This window comes from Vitis vinifera, chromosome 12 (genome assembly GCF_030704535.1).
Source record: "Vitis vinifera cultivar Pinot Noir 40024 chromosome 12, ASM3070453v1".
NCBI lineage: Eukaryota > Viridiplantae > Streptophyta > Magnoliopsida > Vitales > Vitaceae > Vitis > Vitis vinifera.
In genome coordinates this window covers 15,208,769-15,228,782 of record NC_081816.1, presented here as the reverse complement: position 1 = coordinate 15,228,782, position 20,014 = coordinate 15,208,769, and the positions used below count along the sequence as shown (strand labels likewise).

Here is a 20,014-nt window from a genome sequence, read left to right as displayed (position 1 = left end):
GTTACACGCCGACAACACCCACAAGACCCGTTTCACAAAATGGGTAACAATCTCCATTAGTTGTGGGAGTTTATCTGAGGTGGTCCAACACCTCTAACCAAGTCTTCCACATTCCCTATAGTCTAGAAACGTGACCCACAACTATTTTGAAATGGTGGCAACGACAATGACATGGTTTTGATGGGAAGCCACAACTCTAAATATATCATTTTGGTCCCTAAACTCGTTTCTTAAGATTTTCTTTAGTACTACACCATCTTTCGTGAGAGATTAGAGTTTAGAAGAGCCAAAACTTGCAGCAAAACAATGAGTATAATAAATCAAATACCAATGGCTGGAGGTAATAGCCAATTCTAAATTTCTTCAGTTTTCGATTCGTATGGTTTGTTTTCATCCACATTGGATTATGTGTATGTTTTTACACATGGTCCTTTGTATCTCTACCTTAAACTATAAAATATTATTCCATTATGAGTTTCACTTTTTCTTATAGCTCTTTTGTTTCATCGCGTGTCTCTCGCTTTTTCTCACATCTTTATCTCATCTCTCCCTCATAATTTTTTCCCCTCACGATTTAGAATATTTATAGGAACATTTTTACTAACTTTTCTTATTCAATAAAAAATCAAATTGCAATCATCTATAAAGTTAGAGAATATTCTAGATAATTTTTCTTCTTTTTTTTTTTCTAAAAAAGTATATTCTAAATAGGAATTTGATATATATATATATATATATATATATATATATATATATATATATATATATATATATATATATATATATATAATTTTAAAACTATTTTAAATTTATTCTAGAACCAATATTATTAGTGGTTTTAATAATTGAATCAACATTGATAATTGTGTTTTATTTGATATATAATGTAATTTTATGGAGCATACTAAAAACCAACAATGTTAATTCGGATTGCATAACGGAAAAAAAAAAGAAAAAAGAAAAGAAAAGGGACTTGTGCCCATATGGCAAAAAGCATTTCTTTTATAAATATTTATAAATTAAACCATTTCCCATGTTATTCTCGTTTGAAAGCATTACTTTTCCCAACAACTCCTTTCAAAGAGGACACACACTTGGAGTTGAGACACAGAAAACCTGACGATACACCCAATGCTTCATTGTAAATGATCGATACTTTCTATGACCAAAAATAATTAGAATTCACCAAAATATTAAAATAATCATACATTCCACTGCATTTTCCTAATTAATAAAATATAACATAAATTGTATGTTTAAAAATTGTTGTTAAAAATATATTTATATTTTTTTGAAAACTTGTTTTAAAAAAAAAATTTTTGAAACAAAATAATAAGTCACAAAGCTTCTTCCTCTCTCCAACCTCGTTAGGATCGTAAGTCGCTACTACCTCCGCTCCATTCTGCTTTGAAGATGTCGGCCATGGCTCTCTCCAATTCTCTCACCTCTCCTCTCACTTCCCATTCATCTTCTCCACTCTCCTTCGCTGTTCCCAGATCCAATTTTGTTTCATTAAAGAGTCTCCGAAGCTTCGCCCTCAGCTGTTCCTTGAATGGCGCAGAGGCGGCAGACAAAAAGATTCCAATTGAGAAGAGTAATGAGTTTTTTGGGTGAAGCTCTCTCGCACTTTTGTCTCGCTGTTTCTTTTCCTGATGGAGGTGCTTTCTGGATTTGCTTTTGCAGGGTTCCCCGCATTTCCAACCGTGATGGATATTAATCAGATTCGTGAGATTTTGCCCCACCGGTGAGTCAATTTTTGATGCATTATCTACTCTTCTCGTGTTTCTTGGAATAGAATATCAAAACCCATCTTGGGTTTTACCTAATGCTTGGAAAGAATGTAGGAAAATCTTAGGGTCCGTTTGGCAGCAGAAATGCAAATGGTTGTTGGAAAATGTTCTTACTTTTTGAAATGAAATTGAGGGGTATGATCAAAATTTGTTGATTTCACATCATTTCAATGGTTAAAACACTCAAATGAAAACATTGGGAACAAAAGAGAAATAGAACTAGAATTCAAAGTTTCTGTTTCCTTAGCTACCATATAAGGTTAACCATCATAATTTAATTTGGATGTTTTATTTGTTTTTTTTTTGTGTTTGGGGGCTTGTGGTTTAGGTTTCCATTTCTTCTAGTGGATAGAGTGATTGAATATACTCCTGGAGTTTCTGCTGTTGCCATAAAGAATGTAACAATAAATGATAACTTCTTTCCTGGGCATTTTCCCGAGAGGCCAATTATGCCTGGTGTTCTCATGGTTGAGGTAATTTCTTGTTCCCGTACCTTTTAAATATTTTTTTTTCTTTAGTTGCATTATTTTTAAAGTTACATGTATGAGGTAAATGTTTCCATTTTTGCTACAAATCATTGGTGTGTTTTCAAATAGGCACTTCATCTGCTTGGGTTGGTCTGTGTTTCAGTTATCAATTGCTTATCGTATGTTTCATGTTAAAGGTTATTGGATATAAGGGACTTTTGGGAACTTTATTTTGTCAACTTGACTATGTTGTCTTTGAGTAAAACCTTATTTAACAGACTTGTTTGGTCCATCTGTCATTTTCCTAAACTAACGTCTTAGTTATATCACTGCCATGCGGAGGACGATTGGCTAAGCTTTGTGTTCATCCTATCTGTTAACTTTTAAAGCTTGATGGAAGGATTTGTGCTAGAAATCGTACTGGCCTGGACCGTTCTAGGTCCTTGGCTTCTCACACTGGCCTTTCTCTCTCTCCCCATGTATTTATGTATGTATGTCTGTATATGTGTATTTGATTGTGTGAGTTACTATGTTTCTCTCCTATGGAGAAAAAAATGCTTACCTGTTCTCTGAGTGAAGATATTCTGCGTGATAGTATTAGTGAAACTATTTCACTTGAGAGCTGGAATATTTCCCATGACTGAAAATTTGTTTTGCTGAGGTGAAATGAGCTTTTGGGAAAGTTAACATTCAGTGATATCAGCTAGCTTTGATGCAATTCTATAGTCACATGTCCAAATTGACTGCTATTAAGGTTTTAGGCAGCTACATTTTTCATGGGGCAATTAGGAAAATGGAAATGGCTTAAAGGTGCAGCTGGTTTAAAGCTATGAAAATAGTTATTTGGAGTGCAAAGCATTAGTGAAACCAGAATTTTCGTAGTTTGAAGTACAGTATTATAGCAAACCAATAGCTGTCAATTTGAGCTGCATTACACTATCACTTAAGTTCACTTATTGCTATTACAAAATTTTATAGATGATTTCTACTGTATTGTAAGAGTACTTGCTATAAGAAAATGTAAAAACTGTAAGAATTATGCCTAGAATACTTAGGCATCACTCCTATGTCTGAGTTGCATCAATCAGATGTTCACTCATGTCATTTGTTATGGAAAAAATTTACCATAATCCATGTAGGCTACAATTTGTCTCCTAATTTTCTATCTAGAGAATGACGCCAAAACTGAAGCTTCAAATGTAGAAACTTCAATTTGTAAAATCAAAATTAGAATTACTAAATGCCACAAAAAAGGACCATTGATTCAACTAAATCCATCTGCCACATTGGAGAACTCATGGACTGCACATAAAATATGGAATTCCCAGAATCACAGGACTTCATGAAACTTAGAAGCTTCTATTAAAATAAAACCAGCTGCAACATACAAGAAGGTGATATAGACTTGTATAACTTGTTTTTCTACACTTGGATAGTCCATTTTAGTTAATTGGTGCACTTCTATACGATACCATTGTTTCCTTTGCTGCAGAGGATCCATCTGAGTTATGTTGGATGTAGTCTAACTTTGCTTCTGAGCAGGATAGGTGCTTAGGTGAACATGGATAAGCTATTGTTGATGTTGATGTGTGGAGTGGAGGCAGTAGGATTCCCCTTTGAGCTAGGATGTGGGACAAGTTCTCCTCTAGCAACCTAATTGGGCCTAGCTTAGGGTTAATCTTTCAAATCTAAGGTTGTTGAGATTCCATCATGGAAAGATTTGATAAAAGATTGGCTAGTTGGAGAAACTTTTTCTGTCCAAGGAGGGTAGGTTTGTGCAAGCATGTGTTCTGGGGGAAGGGAGAAAATGGCAGGATTACTTTAGCAATGAGTGTTGTTCAGTTTCCATGCATATTTCATGTTGACCCTCATGATTTTGGTATTGGCACGGAAGAGATTATAGAGAATATCCAAAGGGAGATCCTGATGGGTTGTGTATGTGTGGATGAACTGGGTACGCCTTCCCTGTTAAACTATTGTCTATGCATTAGAAAGCTTTTCTTGTGGTATGGCTGTTGGAGCTTGTGAAGGAAGGGCAGTTTCAAAAGGAAATGGTGCTGGGTTGGATTTATGAAGAGCATTAGGAGGGGATAGAGGATATTTTATAGTCATGTTGTGTTCAACCTTGGGAAAGGTTGGAGGGTCCTCTTTTGGCTTGATAGTTGGTGTAAGGATGTGGCCTTGGTGCCTGAGATTTATTAAAGTGGTTTACTGTTGGGAGTTGGTGTTGTTGGTGCTTTCTCTCTCTCTCCCTTGCTTTTTTCTTTTTTTCCCTTTTTTTTTTTTTTTGGAGTTTTGTTTTTTGTGAAATTCTTCTATCTAAAGCCAGTGGGTTGAGGGGAAGTTTTATCTCCTTGGAAATGGTTTTGTGCACAAAAGCCCCCTTGAATGTGGCTTTGTTTATGAAAACAACAGTGAAGGGCAAGAACTTAAGAATTGGCCAACTAACTGTGTGGAGAAGGGCTTAACTGGTGTTGTATGTTGGAATGATGAGAAGATTACGGATCAGTATTTGTTGCATAGTTCTCTAGCAATGTAGCTTTGGCTCCTCATTGGGTGTGTTTTTCTTTTTCCCTTTTTTCCTTTTTATAGCAGAGGGCTCTACTGTAATGTGGGCTATGCTGAGGATGGTTTACTCGAGGATGATAAGGGGAGATAAACTATATTTGGAGAGTTAGCAAGGAAAGTTCTGTGAGTTGGCATATACTGCCAGTGTAAAAAAACCCATGGTGTCATGTGGTGCATCAACAAAGAGACGAACAAGAAATTAGAACAATTTTGAGGATCAGGACCCTCATCTGTAGAAGTTGAAAGATATTTGCTGAAATCTTTTTTGGGGTATGGTTGATGCTTAGATTGTGTTTTCTGTTGATGTTCCCTGTCATACAAACTTTTGATGTAATACCTCAGTGAATATGGGGTTTGAACCCACAGGGAAAAAGATGATTTCCAAGTTGAGATCAGAAATGGGGCATATAAGCTTGGATGATAAAGGCGAATGCACTTAAAGGAATTGGTAGAGAATGGTGAACATTGCTAGGCTGTCTAACTAACTAAGATGAATGTATAAGCAAGCTCTGAGGTCAGAAATCCACTGAGATTCCCACCCTCAAATTATTCCTCCCTTCTTAACTATCTGTTTTTGGCCTAAGGTTAAGGTAGGATCAAGGACTCGGACCAGTTGCTTTTGGCCTAAAGTCCAATCCTCAATCCTATTCATACAAAGGTAGTGTTCAGCTCTAGAGACTCCATTGAACTTGGAGCTCAGATCTACTCCCAAGGTAGCTTGACTTGTGGCCTTCTCTTTGAACTTTGAACTTTTTAAGCCAATGGGGGAACCAATCTGTGGTATGGATCACCCCAGATTCATTCCTCCTTAAGCCTTTACAAAAATTAGTTAAGTATTGCTGAAGTTAAAACAAATACATAAATTGGATGAAAGCAGACGAAAATAGAACTCATCATTGAGCTGGAAATGAATTGAAACTTGTATTGCAAATTAAACTGAAGTAAAATTGTGCTATATTAGACACTTAAAAGATAACACAAAAACTGCCATGAAAACTACAATGGAAACTGAAACTCTCTTGCTTTTCCTAAATATAGCAGAACTTAAAAATTGCCCCTCCTAACTACTGCTCTCTACCTCCCAATTTCTGAAAACTTCTCCCTCCCTTAAAACCAGACAATTGCTCTCTACTCTCATGATGGTGAATTGCTCTCTGTCTCTCCCTACTGTTGTGTGCTGTGTTCCCTGTCCCCTGTCGTGTTTCCTGGGTTATGCTCCCTTCTTTGCTTAGAATTCCCTTTTTGGTTTATGTTTTGTCCTTTCATCCTCAGATTCAGTCACGTCCCTATATCTGTAATAACCTCTAGCTGGTGTGAAATGAGAAGGGGCTAAAATAATCAACTTTGCAACTCTAATGCGCCACGTGGTTACCTAGGGTTGGTGCGCCCTAAAGTTCCATTGCCATGTGTCAGCTCAGGGATTGCCCACATGCCTTGGAAATGGAGCCCTTAAAAGTGCGCACAGGTGGCCTACAGGTTTGCTCAAGTACTTTGCCCAGGTGGCTTCTGCAAGTTCATGGTGCCAATGGTGTTGTGGAATCTTGTGCAGGGAGTTTGCCCAGGTGGCTTCAAGTTGCATAGGGGTTCCTGCACAAGTTTGAGAATTGCTCAGGCTTGGCCTAGGCAAAGTCATATTGCCCAAACTTGCACAGAGCTGCTTAGGCATTTCCTAAGAAATTTTCCTGTGCATGTTCCCCTTCTTCCCCCAAAACTTGAGTGTTTCAGTAGCTTTCAACCTTTGTATCTTCCCCACAGCCTTGCTAAAGCTTCAAATACTCCATTCCATAAAAAAGTAAGCTTCAAAAAAATTTAGCATGATTTCACTTGAAAACATACAAAATAAACATAAAATTATCAAATGCAATTAGGTAAGGTGTTAATAGCAAGAGTTAGTGATGGATGAGTTTTAAACACCTCAAACCCACCATCATAGGTTCCTTAGAGCCGATTAAAATGTTAGTTTGGGTCCTTATCAGGGCACACAGTTATTTTAGTAGATCTTTCTTGCTTGCCATGGGTGAGTTGTCTTGTAGTTGACCTTATCGTTTAAATTTCTTCTCCTTTCTATTTATGGTTTTCCCTGATGGTGATCTTCTTATACCTCATATTTACTTTGGTTTTGCCTCCTTTCTTTGAAAACTGTTCCATCGCTTAGACAAATTGGACATACTATGGCAATTATGCTCCATGCTAATAATCTTGGTGCCATAGATATAATGGAAATTATGCTTATAGTTGCTGTATTCTCTTGCTAACATAACATATTGTGTTCATCAGTTGAGCCAGCTTTAAACTAATGACCTAACATTCTCTTTTGGCCTGTATCAGGATGAAATTGATTTCTGCAATCATTAGATCTCTCTTATAGTAAATTGCGTTGCCTTTTCCCTTCCTTTGGCAGTTAATAAATTGACCATTTAGGGGATTTCCATTTGAAAACAGAACTCATGTAGCTATAATTATTTGAGCCCTACCAGCTGCAAGTGGATCTTGCTAACAATTTCTGCCTCCTGCCATTCATTGGTAATTAAAATGACCTTGATTACATCAAATCTGCTTCAACCATAGTTTATATTAACAAGAATCCAATCTTTTAAGTTCTTATGCTGTGTCGATTTTTTTCCTAACTATGGCAATGACACTGAAACTTCTAGAAATACTTCTGTTGATGATTCATTTTCATTATATTAAGGTATGTTTTATTATGTCATTGAGCACATTTCTGTGTGTGAATTTAGAATATTAAAATGTAACAAATAAATTAGAAAAAATCCCAGCAAACCTTGTAAAACAATCTTTAGGAAACCTCTGCAGCACTCCATTATTCAGTCCCAAGACATCTATAAAGCAGGAGAGAAAACTGAAGCAGCTTAGATATTTTTGCTGGAAGCTTTTAGGCTCCATAACTTTTTCTAGGGCATCAATTTTTGTGGAGACTTATGGCTTCAAGTTGCAACACAGAGAAGATTAATCCTGGCTTAAATCTCTACAAGGGAATGAAGTGTTAATAATATACACAGATGGTGAAAAATAACACAGTACTGTTCTATGGATCTTCCTCATACAATGAATGACATGAGCACAACTGTTACATTTTGTGTAGCTGTGAGAACTTCCTTGTTTTATTCCATTTTGTCCCTGATTTAGTACTTCACTACCATGATGAGAAAGAAAGATGAAAGTTGTTAAGGAGAATAATTGGAAAGAGAATTTTTAGCCCCTGATTGATCAATTTCTGGAGGACATAAAGAACAATGAAACATTATTGTTGAATGTATTCTACTGAAAGTATACAGCATAAAACATATTAATGAAACATTATTGCTCAAAAAAGATTCTCACATTGAATTACTAGTGGGTGGGCATTGAGCCTTCAAACACCATTATTATCAATGAAGTCATACTAGTTAAGAGATGGTCCTGGTGATCCCCAGTGGCTTGACAAGCCTTGGTTTGAATGACTTGAATCATGGCATGAAAAACTCCAGATCATAGGAAGAATCTAATAGAAATATGGCTGTCTGCAACCTGACCAAGGAGCTTCTTTGACCTTGGGCAGGGGTGAGAAATCCCAAGGAAGGATCAGTCTTGTCTACGACCCCCTTGGACAGATGGTGAAACAGGGGGAAAGAATTTAGTGGTTTTGGTTTAGTTTAACAAGGATAAATTTGATTTGCACAGCACCATCATTCAGGAACTGGAATGACACCATCCCACAAAGGATGACTGGATAAGAATGGGGACTGACACAGCACCAGGTACTAAAATGGTCTTTAACAGGAAGGAAAACTGATTCCAGGGAAACTAGTCTCGGCACCCCCTAAGTTCTCATTGCTCTTGATGACTCCTTTGTTGCTTGTGGGCTCAGGGCTTCCTCTAACCAAACCATCCATCCACCTTGTGACTTCATGCATCATAAACCTTGAGTTGTTTAAACTTCCATGCAGCTGGTTTCAGGTGATACATGGTCTATGGCCATGTGGATTGTAGAGATGAAACAAGCTAGAAACATTCATGATGAATATGTTCAATCTGACATTCCACTCACCAACTCAACCGTTTAGCCTCATAATTTTTATATTTTTAAAATAAAAATGGGCATGCGAAGTTACGATAATGCCCTCATCTTCTTTTCAATCCAAACTCTGAACCCAAGTCTGTCTTCTTCCCCTTACAAATTGGTATAAATATTCCATCATCAAATACTTGAAGTGGACTTCCTATCATCTTTTGGAGGAGTCCATTAAATGATGCATGCTGAATTATTTGAGAATGAAAATTTCTGAGGTAGCAGCGTGGAAAAGCCTAAGGTCTGGGTTCCATTTAAATGCAAATAAACTAATTGATTGAAGAAACAAAAAGGCAAAAACAAAAATGATAAAAGAAAAAAAGGTAGAAAAGAAGACATCAGAAGACAAATACAAAAAAATTAAGAGGATAGGAGGAAAGAAAATTGAGAATAGTCTAAAGAATTTGGAAGGCCTTACACATAAATATACTGTAAGGCTTTATACTTAAACATGCTGTCTTTGGTCTGATGGAGTGGTAAATTTTTTTTCTGTTTGTTGGATACAGGCAATGGCACAGGTTGGTGGCTTGGTAATGCTACAACCTGAAGTGGGAGGCTCTCGTGAAAATTTCTTCTTTGCTGGAATTGACAAAGTAAGATTCCGGAAACCAGTGGTTGCAGGTGACACCTTAGTTATGAGAATGACGCTCATCAAGTTGCAGAAACGCTTTGGAATAGCAAAGATGGAAGGGAAGGCATATGTTGGAGGTGAGGTGGTGTGTGAAGGTGAGTTTTTGATGGCTACTGGTAGTTAATGACCTGCAACTTTTGTTGTTAATTTTCATTGATCCCAGTTGAATGTTCTCATTTTGTTCCCTTGAGTCCCAACAATTTTTTTTTTTCTGTTTTCCCCCTGGTATGGAACCCGGAGGGCAAGCCTTTAATTTGTGCAAATAGAACTTAAATGAGTATCCTTGCACCCACCAACCAATAAGTTTTTGTAGTCTTTTGTTTGTTAATTAAGAGATGTTTCGCATTTTTCTTATGGGAGAAGTTGGTAACATAAGATATTTGAAATAAGGGCAGTACTCTTTGACAGAATTGAGGCTTTGCTTGTGCATTCTATTATTGCCTCCTATTCCTGCATGTATGGTCGGCGTTAAGCCCTCCTATTCTTGAAGGTATAGTCAGGTTTAAGGTGCATGATGATACCCATGAAAAACAAAGGACTATTTTATTCTAGTTTTTTATGGGGTACTCTCGGATTAAGGCATGGTTTGATCAAAGTCATAAATTTTAAAAAGTGATATTGATATTATAAAAGTTCTATTACCAGTGATTTTTGGCTTCCATATTAAACTCTTTTTTAAACCATAAACTCTTGAAACAAAATTAGAGCCTGTTTGGTCGTAATTCTAAGAAGCGTTTTTGATATTTTTAATACTTTAAAATTTTTATCATTCAAGTGTTAAAAAAATGCTAGAAACACTTTTTAGAATTACTCCCAAACGCACTTTTAACCAAAATAGCACAATGACTAATATCTTGCTTAAAAAACAAGACAGAGCTCTTTCTCAAAATCAAACCAAACAGGTATTATGGGTGTCTTACTAGGTTTTTTAAGTCTCCATTCTTGTAATACTTGTCAATTTTGAAGTTGATCTGAAATGAGCTAGAATGGGATTGGACGAGAACTTTTACCAACTGACCAACTTGATATTCAACTAAGAGAAGATGAGGATAAATTACATTTGGCCAATTATGAGCTTTGTAAAATGCATACCCAAAAAAATTTACATTAAAGATGAATACCAGATACTTGTGGCCTCCAATTTGTAAATACAGTTAGTGGAGAATGTTGCTCTTATCACTTACTTTTCCTCCCAAGTTATGATTTGTCATCTTTTGATTCATATGCGGATCAGGTTATTACCTTTCATACAAGTAGGTAGTGAGAGAGGGTGGTAAAGATGCAATTTTCCTAAATTAATGTTTGACAAAGGGGACTACTGATCAGTTTAAATAGATTGAACCCAGAAATTTCATATTTCAGTCATTTTGTCTGTTACTTGAGAATTGAGAAAACAGTAGACCCAAGTCAGCTAATGGTCTGCCTCGGACACAGCTATAGGCATTTGCTTATGAATCAAACTTATATACTGTGCAAGGATGAAAGCCAAACCAAACCAAACCAAATGAACCCACATTTCTCATTAATTATATTCCCCAACAGAGAAATGGAAGCACAGTAGATTGGGGGTCACAATTAACTGGCAGAGTGCATCCTCTTCCCAAGAGAATCCAATAAGAAAAAAAAAATTGAATTTTAGCTGGAAAAGATAGATTTAGGTTGGTGGGTTTCCTTTCTCTGGTCTCTAAATTTAATTACTTACATTACATTCACCTTCAAACTGAAAAAAAAAAAAAGCAGCAGTTTACAAGCCAAGAGCTCCAAGGGGTGTCTTCCCTTGGCCAGCCTCAAAGTAGAAGATTAGCATAGCCAACATGGCAATCCTTGCATGCTTAATCTCCGCTAGTTTCAGTCTCTCGAGCTTTTCCACATCTGGGATGTACACTCCATCTTTGATTGTGCCAGCGAGTGACAGTGGGTCGAAGAATTTCCCTCCCGGGTAGCCCTGCTCCCCGGTGGCGTTGGCAAAGTTCTCAGCCGTCCTCGACCACGGGGTGGCCCATTCCACGGACTGTGACTCCGGGTTGAAGAAATCCACCCACCTCTTGCTCTCAACCCACCCCATGAGCAGGAGTTGGGTTCCAAGGAGGGTCCCGAAAGAGAACGGTGCAACGGCGCCAGGGGCTGCTCCGGCTTCGAACCATGGGATGCCGCTCCAGGCTTGGCCGACGAAGATTCCCACAACTGCTGCCATGGCCCATCGCCCGTGGATCAGCTCGGCTTCCCTGTACCACTTGAGGAATGCTGGGTCCTTGCCTAGTCCGAGTGGATCAAAGCCATAGTCACCGGGAAGCCTGCAGATTTACACACATATTTCAATTTAACTAAAAAGCTGAAGGTTGAAGCTGTTAAATAATTAGTCCATTGAAACATTTATGTAATGAGCCAACAATGAGTAGAGAGTATAATGAGAGACTTACGAGCCATCGAGCCACTCAGGGTCGACGAGGTTGCCACCAGCTTTAACACCAGGAAGCCACGACTTCTTAGGGGCAGCAGCGACGACAATGAGCCTCCTGGGGGCAGGCACAGCAGCACCAGCTTTGGCTGCAACCCCGGCAGACAACAAGCTCTGGCTCCTCTTGCCTCCAGTCAAGAACGGAGAGCCCAGCCCATTCAACACAGCAGCAGAAGTTGCAGCCATCTCTACAACCTTGTGTTATATCTCTCTAGAGATGGAAAATGGGGAAACGGGGAGAAGTGGACAGAGGATGGGGGGAGAGGCTGGTGTTGGGTAATATTATGTGAAAGTGGTGTATCCAAAGAGGGGCTTTGTATGGAGCCAGGTAGATAAGTGCAATCTGGAGAGGAAATCTGGGATGTTCGGTGGATAGATTTCGGACCAATGAGATGTAGAGCTCCATCTCCATCTCCACATTGCAGCCATCCACGTGGATCCTCTCTCCACCACTGCTTATTCCAAAAGTATCTTACTTGGAAATGCCTAGGTTAATATTGACCAAGTAATATGCCACTACTATAATAAACTTTTATTATAAATATTATTTAATTAAGAGATTTGACTATATTTTTATTTGATTCTTTTGAAAGTTTCCTTTTTCTTTACAAAATTACGTAATTATTTGATTTTTATATATATATATATATATGTTTTTTCTTTTTTCTCTTATCACCAGCCATTCGATGTTTAGAAGCAATTTAGATATAATTTATTTTACATTCACTAATTTTATATATCATCGCTGAACTTAAAATATATAATTTTTTAAGGGTTAAAAACATTTTACTCCCTCGTTTGTATGTTTTATACTTTATCTTTTTACATTTAAAATTCGACATATTTTTCTTTAATTTATTAATTAAATCAATTTAAATCAATTTATTCTTTTTATGCTATATATCAAATAAATTTTATATTTAATTTTATTTTCTCAAATTAATTTTGTTATACAAGCTTTTCTATATTTTTAGAGCTCATAATAAAAACTTTCATTATAGATATTACTTGATTAGGGGAGAATTTGACCAAATTTTTATTTGAGTACATTGAGAAGGTTTTTTTTTTTATATTTTCTAACATCATATGCATTCATTTAATTTTTTAAAATCTTTTCCTCTTGGTGTTTGGGGTGATCATGACCTCTCAAATTTATTTCTTTATACAATTCTAGACCCTAATTTTGTTCTTATTAGCACAATACATATATACTCATATATTCTTCACATACATTTTGAGTTTGCAAGGTATGAATGTAAGCACAATACAGATTTTGTTTTACCTTGGAAGAGGAGAAATTTCTAGTTTTTGTTGAATGGAGTTAATGTACAGAGCTATAAATTGAGCAAGAGAAATCTGGAATTTAGAGGAGATTTTCTGGTGTGATGTGAAGAAAATACAGTGAAAAGGAAAATGTAGAAGAAGGAATTGTTGTGGACAGTTCATCTTGCAAGAATCAGTTTCCTCACTGGTACAAATTCTCGTTTCTTTGATGTTCTTGTATCAAGTATGCATTGGGCATTGGAGTTCTTGTATGGGTTTATATAAAAATTCAGATATTTGTGATTTGTATGTTTGAATTGTGTGAATGGTTTCCAATGAGGAACATGAGAGAGACATAAGTTGAAATTGGGTTCATCATGATTTTGATAATTTTATTTCTAAATTTATTTTTTTAATATTTAATTACTATACAAAAATATAAAAAATACTCATTAGGAAAATCATTATGACGGTTTTCACATTTTTAAAAGATCTTATTAACAAAGTTTACAAGATATATAAAAGTTAAATCTAACAGAAATATTGGGAAATTTCAGGGAAACATATATAAAAAAAATCAGCGAAATATTGCAATATCAAAGAAATATGGGAAATATCATTGATATTGGTTGATTTCAATCGGTCAAAATTTCCACCTATTTTTTCATGTTAGGGTCCATTGATACATGAAATTTCAATGAAAGATTTGTCATGCCCCAAAACCCATTCTAAGGGTGTGACAGTCATTTCACATCTCAAGTCTAAAAGCTTAAACTGAAGACGATACAAATATTCATCTTGTAATTGAATAGTTTCTAATTACTAAATTCTTTATCAGAGTAGTAAAATAAATAAATTTTATAATTCTTAATTCTCAACTTTAAAACTAATATATCAACCAAAGTGTTATTATCCAAATAACTTCAAACTCAAATAATTTAGACATGAATTAAATTTTAACATCTAAACACCAAAATCCTAATAAAGAAATTCCCCAACTTAGCCATTACTCTTCGCCCAAACTGGGAGTACCTAAAAATATTGTCAATACAAGGGCATGAGCTCAAAGTTTAATAAGAAATATTAATACAATTTCATGGAATAAATATTTTCAACTATAATTACAAATAAAAGATACAATGATAATTTTTTTTTTCATAAAACTTACAAATTCAAACATGCCTATATGTTCAAAACTTTTCCAACTAAACATTCTCATATCTATTTCGAAACGATTTCATATCAAATTCAAATTAATTATATTCAAAATGTTCTTACTCTGGTTATCGAATCACAAGTGATGCCCAATTAGGTGGGACTTTACAAATGAGTGGCTAGCCTCAAATTTGTTCCTTTTAAGATAAACGAAATCAAAGGTTAATAATTATAACCTGTTGACTAAGGTTATAAGGTCAATTATTATAATCCATTAACTATGATCGAAAATGTCAATAATTATAACCCGTTGACTAGGGTCATAGTCACTCATATATGGTTTCTCATATAGCCATATTATAGCAACATGTCATTCTTGTTCACTTGATTTTAGATGATTTGTTCAACATTATTACACTACAAGGTCATACTTGAGTACTTAAACACATATTTTTTTACCCTATTCACAATATTATGAATGACCTTCATAATTTTTTTTTTAAATTTTGAATTTTTATTTTTTTGTTTTGTTTTTGGATTTTTTTTCCTTTTACATATGTAGTTCATGACCGCGTGTATTGAAGTATAAAAACTGTAGCTGATAGCTGCATGTTTTGCCTTATCATTTTTTTCTTTTATGAAAAAACTTAGCTCATGGTTGTGTTTGTTTCATTTTTTTTAAAAACTTTTTTTTTTCTCATTTTTTTTGGGAGAATTGTGCTTTGGACCCAATTGGGCCCAAAAATTGGTCTTAAGTTTACATAAGTTGCATAATTGATGGGGAGGATATAAAATATTAAGAGACCAATATACCCTTTAAATTTCCAACTCAGATGCTTTTAAATTAATGGGTTTTATACATGGTAAACTAAAAATGTCATGTCACCTGTCTTAAAAATCTAACTTTAGAATCCTACTTGTTGGGTCTATAGTCCAGAGAAGGAATGAGTATGGTTCATGGAGAGAGACAGTGAGCTTTGGGGAAAAAGTTTCTTCGATAATGATGTAATTTCTCCAGAATAGCTATCCTTCGGATCAAACATATCTTGAAAGCAGAGAAGATGGTTGTTATGATTGTGAGGTTAGTCCACCACATGAAACAGAGAAAATGAAGAACTTTGAAAAATATCTAAAGCGGCTACAACTGTGGTTGTCATGATGGTAGTAGCCTAGCAACCTCCTGTGAAGATGAAAATATGCTAAATAGGGTATATGCCATTTTGGAGTAGAATTGCGGGGTAAGTGTATTTTGTGGAATTTGAACCCAGGTTTGTGGAGGATTAAGTGTGTTTTTATTAGGTTTAGGGATGAATTGTGACATGTATATTTTTGAAAAATATTTTTGCTATGATCCAAAGCACAACCCCATTAATTGTATGATTGAAACTCCTTTATGTTTGAGTAGAAGATTAATAATATGATGACTAGTAGTTGGGGAACAAATTGATACTTTAGTTTTTCCTTATTTTATGAACCAAAACATTGCAAACATGGTTAAACTATGTATGAGTAGGCATTTAGTAGTAGTTGTATGGAATTTCTTCTTCTATATAAGACATTTACACTAAGTGTACAAGGTAAATGTGGTAACTGTACAAGGGTGTACAAAGGTACCTATGTTGAAGGATTTCAAATCCTTTTAAAATCATTTCCAATTTGTAAGGATGAGGGACATTCTTTACACACATTCCTTGATCATGCACTCATCCCATTCAATTTTATTACTTCATACATGTTCATCGGATGACCTACCGCACTAATGATGCATAGGAACCTATATTGGGTTTCATTTTCCTTAGGCATCACATTAGAACATGGTTAGCCCACCAATATGCATACGTTCAATTGTAGCTATGTCAAATTTTTACCACTGTACAAGGCATTTACACTAAGTCCACAAGACAAATGTGCTTATTGTACAAGGGTGTACAAGAGTACCTATGTTAAAGGATTTCAAATCCCTTTGAAAAAATGGCTTGCTCATTTCCTTTTTCTAGGGATGAGGGACATTCTTCATAGACATTCCTCATTTCCCTTCGTACACATTCATTGGATGAGCTACTGCACTAATGATAAATAAAACCTTAATTGGGTTTCATTTCCTCATTTTTGCTCAGCCATGACATTGGAATGTGGTTAGCTCACCCATATGCACTTGTTCAGTTGTAGCTATGTCGAATTTCTGCCACTATACAAGGCATTTAAACTAAGTGTACAAGGCAAATGTACTAACTGTACAAGGGTGTTTATCTTAGGGGATTTCAAATGATTTTGAAGAACTTACTCATTTACTTTTTCCAATCATGGGAGACATTTCTCACACACTTTAGTTAACCACAAATTCATTGCATGCATTTTGTTTGATGTTCACCATGTTCATTCATTCTATTAGCTACTTCACTAATCATGAATATGAACCGAAATTAGGATCAACTTTTTCCTCATTTTCCCTGATCCATGAGAATGGAAACGTTGTTTACCCACCATATGTACTCATTTAGTTGTATCTATGTGGAATTTATGCCACTGTACAAGACATTTACACTAACTGTACAAGGCAAATGTGATAACTATATAAAGGTGTACAAGGCTCCTTATCTTAAAGGATTTTAAATGCTTTTGAAGAACTCACACACTCATTTCCAATGAAAAATTAACCATTGGGCCATATAAGTTGCATAATTGAGAAGAAGGATATAAAATATGAAGAGAAAAATATACCCTTCAAATTTTCATATCAGATGTTTGTAAAATTTGTGTTTCATACATGGTCAATTGGAGTTGCCATGTCAGATCTCTTTAAAATGTGTATATGGCTATGACCTGGGTCTATTGTCCAATAAAATAAATTCAGAGAGAGGATTTAGGTATGGTTTATGGAGAGAGAAGGTGAACTTTGGGGAAGAAGACTATGTGAAGATCATGCAATTCCTCCATAATTCCTTCGGGTCAAACGGATCTCAAAAGCAAGAATTCCCTTGCAAATTTAAAGTCCCTACAACATTGGTAGTAGGGTATATGCCTAGTGACCTTTTTTGAACATGAAAATATGTTCCACCTGTTGAAGTGGTTTTCAGGTTAGTACAATTTCTGGAATTGGAACCTAGGTTTGTTGAGGATTGATGGTGTTTTTATTAGGTTTAGGGATGAATTGTCACATCCATATTTGTTAAAAAAAAAATTATGTTTGAGACCTCATTAATTGTATGATTGAAACTCCTTTATGTTTGAATAGGAGAATAATAATAGGGAAGATTGTTTTTGAATATCAAATGTTGTGTATGTAGGAAGTTAGTAGAAGGGTTTCTCTTTTGCATCATTCGCTGATCTGTTTGTATGATTATTGTGTAAGAATGTGGACTAGTATTTGTTTTTGAATAACATGATGACTAGTAGTTGGGGAACAAATTTAGACTTCAATTTTGTCCCATTCTATGAACCAAAACATTGCAAATATGGTTAGCCCATGTATGAGTAGACGTTCAGGAGTAGACGTTCAGTTGTAGCTATGTCAATTTTTTGGCACTGTACAAGGTATTTACACTAAATGTACAAGAAAAATATGGTAACTATACAAGGGTGTACAAGGGTACCTATGTTGAAGGATTTCAAATCTTTTTCAAAAAATGGCTTGTTCATTTCCCTTTTGTAAGGATGGGGGACATTCCTCACAAACATTCCTTGATCACACACTCATCCCATTCAATTTTTTTTACCTCGTACATGTTCATTGGATGACCTACCGCACTAATGATGAATATAAAGATAATTTGGGTTTAATTTTCCCCCTTTTCCCTGAGGCATGACATTGGAACATGGTTAACTCACCCATATGCACATGTTCAGTTGTAGCTATGTTGAATTTCTGCCATTGTACAAGACATTTATATTAAGTTTACAAGGAAAATATGGTAATTGTATAAGGGTGCACAAGGGTACCTGTCTTGAAGAATTTCAAATGATTTTGAGGAACTCACTCGGTTATTTCCCTTTTCCAAGGATGAGAGACATTTCTGACACATATTGGTTGATCACATGCAGCCTATGCATTTATTTGACCTCATACATGTTCATTCCATCACCTTGTATTCATAAATGATGATTAGGGTTATATGGTTGGGTTTGATTTCATTTTTTTACCTATTTTCCTAAGCCATGACAATGGAATCATAGTTAACCCACGCATATGCACACACTGCATTATAGGTGTATGTAAATTGTACAAGTGTACAAGGCATTTACACTAAGTGTACAAGGCATTTACAGTAAGTGTACAAGGTATGTGTGCTAATTGTACAAGGTAGCCTATCTTGAAGAATTTTAAATAAGTTTGAAGAACTTGCTCACTCATTTCCCTCTTAAATTTCATTATCCACAATTTGTAACTTTTTTGTTTGTTTGTTTGTTTTTGTTTTAGTATTGTTTTAAAACTGAAATAAATAATGAATGATGAAAGGCTAGAGTACCATTGCATTCAAGACACGTAATACAAGTACAACGTGTAGCTTAGTTGCACCACATTTGAGCATTCCTAAAAGAACTTTTGAAATACAAACATGATCGTGAATGTTACAACACATCTGAGGATAAAAGGAACAAGGAAATTTTGTTTTCGATCTTCAATCTTTTGTAATACTTGGTCATCTACTAGTTGGCCAATAACTTGGTTAACCTCTTCAGGCTTAGAGGATTCAATAGGTGTATCAAGTGTTTTCCATCGAGGCTTGTACATCAACCCCTATTGATACAGCCTCATGATGGGTTTTTTATGCTATATAAACGTTACCCTTGTAACCAATGACTTAAGCTTGGCATTCAGGCCAAGTTGTGTATACACCCGGTCTCCTTCCAACAAAAACAGCGTAAAACTTATTTTGTTTGCCATGTATTTGTTTATACTGATGCAAACAAATAAACAATTTGTGCATGAGTATTTCATTCATATTTGCCTAAAACATTGATAATATGCTTAATTAAAGAAATGAAATGTATAATTTATGCCTTCAAACATACCTGAACAATATGGTTGATATACGTTTGGAATCAAGGTTCTTTACATGGTGCTTTGAACCAGACAATGATGTTAAAGTAGAGGTTATACCATTTATATAGTTTGAAGATTGGTTGGAGGGCCTAGTCGTAATATTTGCATGAGAGCCTATTTGTGATATAGACACAAAAATACAAGACCTATACGAAAATTTTAAATATAAATATGTGTGCTTGATAAAAGTGTCATTGTGAAGTTAATTTTCATATGAATAGTGTTTTCGTGATCTCTCGCTTTCAATCATTGGTCAAAGTTAATAATATCCTATGACCAAAGTGTTCTTCACCTACAGTATAACGTCCTATTTGGTCATCCCAAAAAATCTTTTAAATGAATATATTCGATTGGGTTTGCTATGACATGCAAAATATTATTGTTATTATTTAATTTCACAATCACATATTGAGAAAATGTGACAAAATGTGAATCATTGGTAAATGCAAAAAGATAGTTATTAATTTTTCTTAACCAAAGTCTACTTCACCTACAATGTGTTCATAACAAATATATTTGATATGCCATGACGTGCAATATGTGAATGTTATTTAAAATTGATTGTAAGA

General features: G+C 35.3%; 2 protein-coding genes across 2 annotated transcripts; one reads left to right on the top strand and one right to left on the bottom strand.

The window, feature by feature from the left end:
• The first annotated feature begins 1,146 nt into the window (after positions 1–1,146).
• Positions 1,147–9,879, top strand: LOC100264168 (uncharacterized). Its single transcript, XM_002263193.4, has 4 exons — positions 1,147–1,594; positions 1,684–1,744; positions 2,119–2,263; positions 9,401–9,879. Exons 1-4 carry the CDS (start codon positions 1,414–1,416, stop codon positions 9,647–9,649), a joined length of 636 nt encoding a protein of 211 aa, XP_002263229.1. The 5' UTR covers positions 1,147–1,413; the 3' UTR covers positions 9,650–9,879.
• A 1,143-nt stretch (positions 9,880–11,022) lies between these two features.
• LOC100241887 (chlorophyll a-b binding protein CP24 10A, chloroplastic-like) lies at positions 11,023–12,345 on the bottom strand. The gene is made up of 2 exons (XM_002263165.5): positions 11,946–12,345; positions 11,023–11,819 (listed from the first exon to the last, which is right to left on the bottom strand). The coding sequence occupies exons 1-2, from the start codon at positions 12,167–12,169 to the stop codon at positions 11,270–11,272; spliced, it is 774 nt and encodes a 257-aa protein (XP_002263201.1). The 5' UTR covers positions 12,170–12,345; the 3' UTR covers positions 11,023–11,269.
• Between the last annotated feature and the right edge of the window lie 7,669 nt (positions 12,346–20,014).

Excerpts from the sequence above, each read along its gene's own strand:
- LOC100264168 (XM_002263193.4), top strand. The coding sequence starts at position 1,414 with ATGTCGGCCATGGCTCTCTCCAATTCTCTCACCTCTCCTCTCACTTCC. Across the intron at positions 1,595-1,683 it reads AAAGATTCCAATTGAGAAGA|GGTTCCCCGCATTTCCAACC; the intron begins GTAATGAGTTTT and ends TTGCTTTTGCAG. Across the intron at positions 2,264-9,400 it reads CTGGTGTTCTCATGGTTGAG|GCAATGGCACAGGTTGGTGG; the intron begins GTAATTTCTTGT and ends TGTTGGATACAG.
- LOC100241887 (XM_002263165.5), bottom strand. The coding sequence starts at position 12,169 with ATGGCTGCAACTTCTGCTGCTGTGTTGAATGGGCTGGGCTCTCCGTTC. Across the intron at positions 11,820-11,945 it reads CCTGAGTGGCTCGATGGCTC|GCTTCCCGGTGACTATGGCT; the intron begins GTAAGTCTCTCA and ends GTAAATCTGCAG.